The sequence below is a fragment of the Mus pahari genome, chromosome 3 (assembly GCF_900095145.1).
Source record: "Mus pahari chromosome 3, PAHARI_EIJ_v1.1, whole genome shotgun sequence".
Classification (NCBI taxonomy): domain Eukaryota; kingdom Metazoa; phylum Chordata; class Mammalia; order Rodentia; family Muridae; genus Mus; species Mus pahari.
Window position 1 is genome coordinate 136,317,927 of NC_034592.1, and position 11,488 is coordinate 136,329,414.

Sequence of the window (11,488 nt, forward strand, 5' to 3'; positions counted from 1 at the left end):
TGCTCTGGAATAATTTACTCAATGACTATTTTTGTCACTAGATCATTTTTTTTTAAAGTTTAAAGTGGTAGCAGTGATTCTGGACTATGTCCTACTGTGTGACTCTTGTCAGTTTCCTGTCTCTGGGTCTTGGATTCTAATATGACATCTAGGGTGAGGGTGCTCATCTCTGCTCGCTGGCCAGAGCTGGAGGGATGAAGGAAAAAGAGGACAGGCAGATGAAGGAAGGAAGGATGGATGGGTGGACGGATGGACTGATGGATGTGTGAGTGGATGGGTGGATGGGTGGGTGGATGGATGGGTGAATGGACTGATGGATGGATGGGTAGGAGGATGGGTGGACGGATGGATTGATGGATGTGTGAGTGGATGGGTGGATAGACGGATGGACGGATGGATGTGTGAGTGAATGGGTAGGAGGATGGATAGGAGAACCAATGGGTGTTTGAGTGGATAGGATAGACAGATGGCTGGGTAGATAGATGGATTGGTGAGTGGGTGGAGAGATGCCTAAGTGGGTAGGTGGAAGGACAGATATCAGGACAGATATATGAACCGGTGAGTGAATAAAAGGATGGATGGATGGGAGGATAGTCGGAGTGGTGACACATAGTGTCTCAGCAGGAAAGCAACATCAATATGTGGACTGCGTGGTGTGTGGCTGCTCTGTCTGTGGCAGCTGTGTGTGGCGTCCGCCAAGACACAACCACAGTCCTCAGAGTTACAAAAGATGTGCTGGGAAATGGTGAGTTCAACCCCAGTGGGCACCAAGGTTGGCATGTGAGGGGATGGGAGGTGAGCCAACTCCCCAGTGCCTGAGAGCCCTCCCCATGCTAGCAGACCCCATGGTTAGTGGCTGGGGGACCCTCTTCCTTTGGGCCGTAGCTTCTCTTTTCTCTCAGATACCACCTCCTAGGCGCTAGCTCATTCTCTCGAGACAGTAGACAGCAGAGATTAAGAACTTGGGCCCCAGGGACAGGATTCCTGAGATTCAACCCCTGCTTACACAACCCAAGTCTCAGTGCCCTCCTCTGGAAAGTGGGATGAGCCGTCTGGAAAGGACCGGTGTCGGGAGAGCTGAGTGGGATGGCTCGTGGAGACCCACATGGCTCCCGAGGTGCAGAAGTTCAGGTACAGGTGCCTTTGAACCAGAAGTCTTTTCTTTGTACCCTGAGAAATGAGGACCTGCTGTGGCCCCCATTCCTACCCAGGGCGCCAGTGAGGATGCTGCAAGATGACTTCCTATCTACTGATCTGAGAGCCTCAGAGCCTTTTGTGTCTTCATTTCATCAAATGGAGGCTGTTGTTCCAGCCCTGGCTGTTCCCCAGGAATTTATAATTTATGAGAAAGTAGACTTTATCAAGCCACGAAGTGAGGGCTACTTAAAAGGGAGAGAGAAAAAGGAAGCCCACCAAGGTTTGGAATCCAGCTTCAGGGATGGGAGTAACACCCAGGACATGAGCTCCCTGGGTGTTGTTCTGTCTTCTTGATCTATTGCTGCTTTTCCCCAGGGAAGTGGGGTGGCAGGATGAGGCCCCACAGGTAGGGTGACACTCTCAGGTGGTGCCTGGGGACTGGGAAGGGGAGCCTCCTGGCTGACACCTGTGCCTCTCCACAGCCATCTCAGGCACAATTCAGAAGAGTGACGCCTTCCGCTCCGCCCTGAGGGAGGTGCCCGTGGGTAAAGCCCGTGGTGATGGTGGAGGGCCCTTCTTGGGTGGACTGCTTGGTGGAAGCGAAGGGAGCAGTGGTGGGGGAGGAGGTCTCTTGGGGGGCCTGCTTGGTGGGAGTGGAGGAGGTGGTGGTGACCTGTTGGGCGGAGGCCTATTGGGTGGCAGTAGCAGTGGTGGTGGTGGGCTACTAGGTGGTGGTGGCAGTGGTGGGGGGCTGCTGGGTGGTGGTAGCCATGGTGGGGGTCTGTTGGGTGGCAGTGGGGGGCTGCTGGGTGGAGGTAGCCATGGTGGGGGTCTGTTGGGTGGCAGCGGGGGGCTTCTGGGTGGTGGTAGCCATGGTGGAGGACTGTTGGGTGGTGGCAGCCATGGTGGGGGTCTGTTGGGTGATGATGATAGCCATAGTGGAGGGTTGTTGGGTGGTGGAGGGGGCAGTGGTGGTGGTCTGTTGGGTGGCAGTGGAGGACTGTTGGGTGGTGGCAGCCATGGTGGNGGACTGTTGGGTGGTGGCAGCCATGGTGGTGGTCTGTTGGGTGGCAGTGGTGGACTGTTGGGTGGTGGCAGCCATGGTGGGGGACTTCTGGGTGGCAGTGGTGGCCTTTTGGGTGGTGGCAGGCACCGCTATGATGACTACAGACGAGCTGAATTCCCCCGAGGTGTCGGTGGTGTCCCGTACAACGACTTCCATGTCCGAGAGCCTCCCCCCAAATACACCAATGGCAGACAGCTTGGTGGCAATTACAAATATGGTCACATTGAGGCGAACGACAACAGAGCTCAGCTGGGGGGCAAATACCGCTATGGGGAGATCCTGGACTCTGATGGGAGCCTCAGGGACCTACGGCACGAAGACTACCGGCCTCCGGACAGTGCCTACCACCGCGGCTCTGGGCGGTACAGGTCCGCCGCAGACTCATCCTCGGTGGGCAGGCTCTACCGGCGCGAGCTGAGGCCTGGAGAGATCCCAGCTGGTGTGGCCACTGGGGCCCTGGGCCCCGGAGGCCTCCTGGGCTCAGGAGGCATGCTGGCGAGTGAAGGCATTCTGGCGGGCCAAGGGGGCTTGCTTGGAGGAGGAGGTCTTCTTGGAGATGGAGGACTTCTCGGAGGAGGCGGTGTGCTCGGTGTGCTGGGTGAAGGAGGCATCCTAAGCACCGTACAAGGCATCACTGGGTAAGGAACTGAGTTCCACTTACTGACAGGGGAGCCACAAACAGGCAACTGTGCCCCGAGGCGCAGGAGAGGTTAGGACTGGACATCTTGACAGGCTCACATTACACAGTTTGTAGTGTTCACATGAACGATGCCAGAAGCCTAGACCCAGCACTGCCTCTTGTAGGACACTAGGACACTCTTTTTGTCTCTCTGTCTTTCAGTTTACAGGAATGTGGAATGATCAGCGTAACTCAGCTTATGAAGATTAAAAAAAAGTCAAGGATTTAAAACTATGTGACATATCCAGCATATGCCATATACTATACTATACGCTATACCATATGCTATAGCCTCATAATGAGATGCATTAGAATTATTAATTAGAATTGTGTATTATAATTCCAGTCACGCCCAGGTTCCCTGCCGTTGTCATTTAACTCGACAATTACATTGTGCTCTTATGATGTGAGGGACACTTAACCTGGAGACACTCACCTCAGCTCCCGGGGAACTTGCTGGTTGGTGGGGTGTGTGGGATTGGCAAAAGGACCTAGTCAAAGGGTCCGTAAGGACCGGCAGAAGCTTCTAGTGACTGAGGATGCACAGAAGGGGGTTCAGGGCAGGTGGCTTCACGCAAGGGCACCCAGGCTGAAGTTTGAGGATTGTGCAGGAAGGATCCAGCAGGGGGCAGTGTCTTCACCAAAGAGTCAGAGGAAATGAAGGGTACAGAACTGCAAACAGATGCCCCCGCGGGTGGGAGGTTTGGCCATGTGTCTTCTGCCTTGAACTTCTCTGTGTTTTGCCCATGGACCTCAAGTATCTCTGTGGTAGGAGGGCAGAGTGTGGGGAGCAGAGGAGGCGGAGTGAGGGAGGGTGTTCTGTGGCAGCGAATGGCAGCAGTCACCAGCTCATCTCTCTTGACTGCATGCAGGTTGCGCATCGTGGAACTTACCCTTCCCCGGGTGTCTGTGAGACTCCTGCCCGGTGTGGGTGTCTACCTGAGCTTGTACACCCGTGTGGCCATCAACGGAAGGAGGTACGTGCCCTAGGTCTAGGAGAGGTCCCTGACAGAAGAGCTTGGGCAAGCTACCTCTTCTCATCACGTGTGGTTGCTGCATCCATCATGGTGGGAGGAGCAGGGAGACCAAATGTCTGAACTCCAAGTCAGTCGGTGATGGTCCCTTCAGCAGGAAAGGCAGCCCAGGGTCTGGGAGTCAAGAGATAGGGAATACCTAAGTCTCAGTACTTAGACAAGTCTCCTAATGCCACCGAGTCTTTTTGAGTTCACTAGCAAGGCCACTCTCCTTCTGGTTGGCTGTGGCCATGGGGAGAGTGCCTTCCTAGTCACCCAGTGGGGACCTTGGAGAGTGGGACTCATTTCCTCGGGGTGGGGTGGAGTCACGACGACAAAATCAGGATGGTTCCCTTACAAACAAGAGTTCGTGTAGCAAGCCCTGTTCCTAGCCTTTAAAATTCTCACTGGCTGAGGACGAGGGAGATTTGTCCCGATGCCTCGAGGCAGTGGGATAACTCTTGGTTTGGGGCTCTGAGACATGAGGTCAGGAAGAATCAGTGCTAAAAATCTGAGGTGACAAGTGCCTGACAGGCCTATGCAAGACGGAGATGCGGTGAGAGTGGCTGATGGTCTCACGGGTCTCCCGGTCTCCTTCAGCCTCATCGGCTTCCTGGATATTGCGGTGGAGGTAAACATCACGGCCAAAGTTCGGCTGACCATGGACCGCACAGGCTACCCACGGTTGGTCATTGAGCGCTGTGACACCCTCCTGGGAGGTATCAAAGTCAAGCTGCTTCGGGGGTGAGTGCGAGGTGGAGAGGGGACGGAGCACTGCAGTCACCCCTCCTGGGACATAGCATGGTCCCACACAAAGACCTCATATACTGAGAGACTGCCACCTACTTGATAATCCCAGAGCTGCACCTTTGAGCCCAGGATGTGAGCATCCATCCATACCTTGGAGAGACCTGTCCAGACTCAAATCTCAGTTCCAATGCTCCTTGCCGTGTGACCCTGAACAACTCTGAGCCCCAGATTCTGCGTCTGGGAAACGGAGTAGCTTCTGTTTTGGGGAACCAAGAAAATGAGCATAAGGCAGTTGGTATAGAATCTGGCATGTTGTCAGAGTTTATGAAATATATCCCAAAGGGCTTATGTACCATGAGTGTCCCAACCCATAGAGAAGTTTCTCGTCTTGTTATATATTCACTATACCCCTGATTGGGACTGTGTGCGAGATTTTTTGTCTTCTCTATGAAGTGACTAAGCCCCTATCCTTTGTCCAGAGAGTTGTCAGCCATCCCATGTATTGGCCAGCATGTTGTCCCCAGGTCATGGAGATCTTGGACGAGGACACATTAATGACAGCTCAGAGCACAGCGCCCGTCTGTTCACTCCCTCAGTCTTTGGGGTCTCTCCTGTCTTACTAATCCTCTTGCCCCATCACTCCAGCCCGCATCTGTGTAACCAGAATCCCACCTCCCCATCCCCCACCCCACCCCCTGCCTCTTGTAGCTTCTGTCCTTGTGCGTCAGGATGGACAGGGACAGAGAAAACAGGCTCCAAGGTCAAACACAGATCCTCCCAGACTTTCCCATTCACTTCATTCAGAATGTCGAATGATGGAGGTGCAGCTGGAGCTGGCCATGGCTGCTCACTGTGGCTCTCCTTCTGCCTCCTCCAGTGAAGACAGGCAGACTCCAGTGTGGATCCACAGCCCCAGCCCTTCATGCACACAGACACCTGTCCTGGAGCCTGAAGCACATGGCACTTTCCCTTCAGTCATCTGGGAGACGTTTCTGCACCCAAACACTCAGTGCCCTTGGCTAACCCCTTAGAGCTGCGAGTTATTCCCAGATGAGCTGTCATTCATTTGCCCATGCTGTTTCACCCATCTGTTTTGGTGACAATCTATAGCTGTCTATAGATACCATTTTTCAGGAGGCCTGATGGATCTCCCCACTTCCCGTAAGGACATAGACATAGATCAGTAGCACACCATCTATAACACACCAGTACATGTGCAGCTGTGTGTGGCACCCTCAGGCATATCCCCAGGGACCTCAGGAGAACCAGGACAGGAGCAGCTTCCTTAAGATGGAGCCACTTACAAAGGGTACCAAGGTGCACAGCAAGCTGTGGGGAGGTGTCCAAGCTTCTGTTTTTTCCGAGATGTTGCTCCTCGGCTTGGCGGAGAAGTGGGAGTTGGCTCTTTGTGGGGGAGGGGTCCAGATACCGTGTAAGGGGTGAACAGGAGTGCTGTTAAGGACTGAACCCACCAGGGAGACTTTGTGTCTGTCTGTCTGTCTGTCTGTCTGTCTGTCTGTCTGTCTGTCTGTCTGTCTGTCCGTCCGTCCGTCTGTCTGTGCCTCATCTGTGTGCATGACCTGTCTCTGGCTTTTGTCAGCTGGGATCCAGGTGAACACGGGTGACCCACTCTGGTCAGATTTCTGGCCTCCTTCCTGCTCTATCAAAGAGATCCCATCACCCAAGTTTTCAGCCCTACTTACCTGACCTTGAGTGTGAGCCCAATGGGTACATTTTCTTAGCTAGATTTCTCCTATTGCATCCATACATTTTGTTGTTGTTGTTGTTGTTGTTGTTGTTGAGCCCATGGAATGTTCTAGATGCCATACTGTGCACTTAGATCAAGTAGTATATTTATTTGTACCCAGGTAAAAATGACAAGCCAATAGCCCTGCAGAGGACAGAAGGAATTAAGGTCCGGGTAGCTAGGGATTCAGGATGTCCCAGCCTTTCTGGTAGGACAGAGACCTGATGTTTGTGGTTCGTGGAAAAAAGGAAGGAAGGAAGGAAGAGAAAGGGAGAGAGAAGAAAGTAGGGAGGGAAGGAAGGAAGAAAGGGGAAGCAATGAAGGGGAAGAAAAGTTAAAGAGAGAATAGAAGGGATGGTGGAAGAGAGAAAGGAAAGGGGAAGGGAGGGAGGGAAGAAGGGGAGGAGGGAGGGAAAGAAGTTTGCTGTTGGCCTATGTAGACATGGTGGAGGGAGAGTCTTCTGTCTGGTGTCACTGTCCAGGGCTCAGGGGCTCTCAATGCTCAGAGCTGGAACCGGGCACTGGTGTGGCTGGACATCCCAGAGCCCTCCATGTCTGTGAGTCTCCTCACCTTGTCCCTCCTTCTGTAGGCTTCTCCCCAACCTGGTGGACAACTTAGTGAACCGAGTGCTGGCCAACGTACTCCCTGACCTGGTAGGGATGGCTGAGAGTGGGCTGGAAAGGGCCAGGGCTGCCATGCTTATGCTGGCTGGGACCACCGAGTGGCAGGATGGGAGACCCAACCTGAGCACCCACAGCTCTGGACCCAAGCTGGGGTGCTTTTCCTTTTGAGTGACAGCTCTAAATTTGTTTGCCATCTTAAATGGGAATCAAGAGAGATCTGTTCTCCTGGGCTGTGGTGAGGACACGACCCACAGGGAAAAGTCAAGCCAGCCACCCCGCTTGCTGCTTCTGCCATCTTGCTCCCCAGCATCCACGCCTCCTGAGCTCCCTGGGTGTCTCTTTCCACAGCTCTGCCCCATTGTGGACGTGGTGTTGGGTCTCGTCAATGACCAGCTGGGTCTCGTGGACTGTAAGTGTTCCTCCCTTGCTGTGGTTGCCAATGTTTACTGATGACTTCTTGACCTAGCCCCAGGGACACTGCAGCAGCTGGGAGGAGTGTCCAGAGGGCAGACCCTGCAAGTCCCTGAAATTCTACGAGAATAGTCAGGCCTCCCACACTGGCTGTTGCTGTTGCCACGCCCCCTTAGGGCCTGGGTGGAAGCCTGGCTCTGCCCTGGCAGTTATGGAAGTGGAAAGCATCCTCATTCTTTAAAAGAAGGCAGTTCAGATCCCCAGGACCAGGCTGCAGTGCAACCACCAGTCCTGGATTTCTGAGATGGCTCCTGAAAGCAAAGCAGTCCCGTAGCATCTTCTCTCGCATGGCAGCACCCACAATGCTTCAGCCTTTAACCCCTGCAGCCACACAGCACAGTCCCATTTGCTAGGGAGCCCATGTCTCTGGGACACCAGGCACCTTGAGGATGACTTACCAAGATGGGGAAAGAAAGTGAAGAAGATAATGTGTCAAGCAGTCAGGGAAGTGTAGGTCCAGCTGAGGGGCACACGGTGCAGCCTTAAATGTCCCCTCGTACACCGTGCTTCACAGCTTACAAAGTTCATCTCTATTGGGATCTCTCTTCCGACTCTGCCACAGAATCTAAAAGGTGACATTAAACACACTTTCCAAAGGCAGAAGTGAGCTCCAGAGAGATGCAGAGACTTGTCTGTGGTCACACAGCAAGGAAGAGTCAGAGATGGGGTTGAAGCATAACCGGGATGGTGCCTTGGTCCATGCACCATCCCTAGCCACATCCATAGGTATGGGTGCACATAGGTATGTATTGTAGGGAAGGGGCCGTAATGTGACCCTCTTCTTTGCCCACAGCTTTGGTGCCTCTGGGAATACTTGGGAGTGTGCAATACACTTTCTCCAGCCTTCCACTGGTGACTGGGGAATTCCTTGAGTTGGACCTTAATGTAAGTGTTTGATCGGAAATCTCCTCTCTGATGTTGAGTGCATGCTCGTGTGTGTACACACACATGAGGTATTTACACATATTGGGAACAACATCTGATCAGGACCCTTTGTGGATTGGAGACCTTCTAGTCTAGGACAGAGTGGGGAAGCATGCTCACACACCATTCAGTGCTTACTGTGAGCCAAGCACCGTCCCAAGCGAGGGCTTCTTACCGATGAGCGCAGTGTACTCTCAGAACTGCAAGACTTGCTTTTCTGGCAAAGAGAGGTGGCTCCATTATCAAGATCACACAGCTAGTGATTGTATGCTTGGGCTCTGAACCAGGATGCTTGGGCATCCTGCTAGTGTCTGCAGCTCCTGCTGGGGGCTTGGGCCTGCTGGAGAAGCACTGGCCCTTAGCATGCTAGTACCAAGTTAACAACCGCTCTTAATGAGTTTTCAAAAGTCCAGTTGGCAGTGTTTGCTGCTTTCCATAGTATGAACACTCCCACAGTGGCCAGTGCCAACCTGGGAAACAGGACTTCACTGAGAAGTTGGGAGACTGGGTCTTGCGAACTCAGGTGAGCAGGTCCTCTGGCACCCCATGGATCTGACACCCACTGTGCGTGGGCACCTGTGCCGGCAGGCCATCCCTGGGTCATGTGGGCATGATGCTCCCATACTACAGAGATGGAGGCCCATGCCCTGTCACATGGCTGTACAGAGGCATGCTTCCTAGCCTGCACCCACTGCTGAATGAGAAGCAGATAAGAGAACAAAGCCTCTGCTTTGAGGGGATTTCCGACCTATTGCAGTAGAAACCATGAGAATTCTTTAAGCAAATGGGCAGTTACAGACCCAGTGCCAAGACAGAGCCTAAAACAGGGACTGGGATACACTAGCAAAGCCAATGAGGGCTTCTAAGAGGAGGCAGCCCCTGAGCTGTCAATGTGAGCATGCATGGGCACCTGCACCGTCCACAGCGTTTCTGATCAGAAGAATGCAACAAGTACTGAGGGGGGATGGTAGGGTGGTAAGGAGGTGAGAGGGGGCCTGGCCTTGTGCTGGCCCTGGTGGCTGAGGTGCAGAAAGAAGGTGAGGGCAGAGTAGCTAACCTCTGAGACCAGAGAGGTGGAGCATTGCACAGGGCATCCTCTCTGGAGATGAGCGTACCAATATGGACTGTGCAGGTTCAGGGGTATGGACACATTGACTCACTGTGATGGGCTGAGACATTGGATCTGTGCCATAGTGTGTGTCCTCATGCATGGGGGTGTGTGCCTGCCTGTGTGTAATTGTAGTTGTAACTGATCATAAAGCAGGAGCTGCCATGACCCCCTTCCCTTTCAAGCAGAAGATCTGTCCATAAGAGTAGTTCAAAATCATGTGTGTAGCCAGGAAGCACTGTCCAGACACCTCTTTCCAACCTCTAGACTCACTTTCTTCCCTCCCCTTTCCTATGCTCCTCAGACTCTAGTTGGGGAGGCAGGAGGTGACCTCATTGACTACCCCCTGGGGCGGCCAGCTGTGTTGCCCAGGCCACAGATGCCAGAACTACCCCCCATGGGCGACAACACCAACTCTCAGCTGGCCATCTCGGCCAATTTCCTGAGCTCGGTGCTGACCATGCTGCAGAAGCAAGGTGCAATGGACATTGACATCACTGATGGCATGGTAAGTCAACCTAGCAGGGCACTGAGTGGCTGGCCTGGGTCCTTCCTAGCCTGTGCTTCACAGGAAGGACTGAGGATGGTCCTGCCTTCTATTCTGTACTTGTTAGCCCTTTCAATGGTGATTTACCCACACCTTCACTCATCTACCCTTCCACCCACCCATCCATCCCTTTCTCCCTCCCTCTATCCATCTATCCTTCCATCCCTCAATCTCTCCATCCATCCATCCATCCATCCATCCATCCATCCATCCATCCATCCATCCATCATCTGTCTATCAGAGCCTCTGATGTGCCTCATAGGCATGAGAGCAAGCTGCTTCTGGTCCCAGGAGGCAGTTGCCCTCTGTTTGGTGTGGTTTATTTCAGTCCTTTATTAAAGGAATAGCATATTCACATGTGAGCACCTTAATATGAACATTTAGAACTCTTTAAGTTGGCCAACATACATACACAAATAATCAAAAGAGTCATAAAAACAAAACACTAGTTTCCAGGAGAATCACGCAGGAGCCACTCTCCACCCTTTAACAGATTTCTGACCTTTAAAGCAGCTGCAGTGTAGTGCAGTCATGCTTATACATGCTTCACCCAGTTTACCAGATCCTATTTTGCCACATGCAAATCATATCTATCTATTCAGATACCTTCCTTCTGACTTACCCACCCACTCACCCACCCACTGTTCATCCACTCCTCATTCACCATTTATCCACGCACTTCCCATCCAACAATTCACAAACCCATGCAGTTATCCCTCCCTCCCTCCCTCCCTCTCTCCCTCCCTCCCTCCCTTTGTCCATCCATTCACCCACCCACCCATCCATTCATCTATTACCCAGACACCCATTCATTATCTCTCAGTCTATCTATCCACCCACCCACCCACCCACCTATTCCTCTATTATCTACCCAGGCACCCATCCACTATCTCTCAGTCAATCTATCTACCTATACACTTATCCATTATCCATCTATCAATCTACCCATCATCCTCCAATACTCTGGGACAGTTTGAGATTTTGAGATATGGCAGTATAAACCATACATTTCACAGCTTCTCATAAGCATGAGCTAATTAAAAAAAAAAAAAAAACAACAAAATCACTACCCAGAACATGGGAATCTGTAATTCTGCTGAGAAGAAAGTGTCCACTTAGGTCCAGGGCAGCTAGCACTCTTGCAGAGTTATAAGTGTCCCTATTGAACATGTGACCAGGGCCCTGCCTTGATAGTGTACCTATGCAGGAGGCAATGACTTTGCTTTATCTGCTGCATTGGTCCCATGGTCACCATCTCTCTCTTTCTTTCTCTTCCCTCCCTCCCTCCCTCCTTCCCTCCCTCCCTCCCTCCTTCCCTCCCTCCCTCCTCCTCTCCTTCTGACAAGTGGTACTGCCTGCCTTTCATCCTTGAGGTTTTAGGAAGTGGGTAGACGTGACGGAGAAATGAAGGGACTTACAGCA

The 11,488-nt window shown here is 52.6% G+C and overlaps 1 protein-coding gene across 1 annotated transcript in view; it reads left to right on the top strand.

Moving 5' to 3' along the window:
• Window positions 1–630: 630 nt before the first annotated feature.
• Bpifb4 (BPI fold containing family B member 4) overlaps window positions 631–11,488 on the top strand; it is a 23,768-nt gene continuing 12,910 nt past the window's right edge. Inside the window, exons 1-9 of the mRNA XM_021194670.1 lie at window positions 631–745; window positions 1,620–1,682; window positions 2,328–2,841; window positions 3,755–3,859; window positions 4,496–4,639; window positions 6,983–7,046; window positions 7,365–7,425; window positions 8,281–8,372; window positions 9,824–10,027. Of these exons, the coding sequence (XP_021050329.1) occupies window positions 640–745; window positions 1,620–1,682; window positions 2,328–2,841; window positions 3,755–3,859; window positions 4,496–4,639; window positions 6,983–7,046; window positions 7,365–7,425; window positions 8,281–8,372; window positions 9,824–10,027 (1,353 nt within the window). The 5' untranslated portion in view covers window positions 631–639. The remainder of the gene's footprint in view (window positions 746–1,619; window positions 1,683–2,327; window positions 2,842–3,754; window positions 3,860–4,495; window positions 4,640–6,982; window positions 7,047–7,364; window positions 7,426–8,280; window positions 8,373–9,823; window positions 10,028–11,488) is intronic.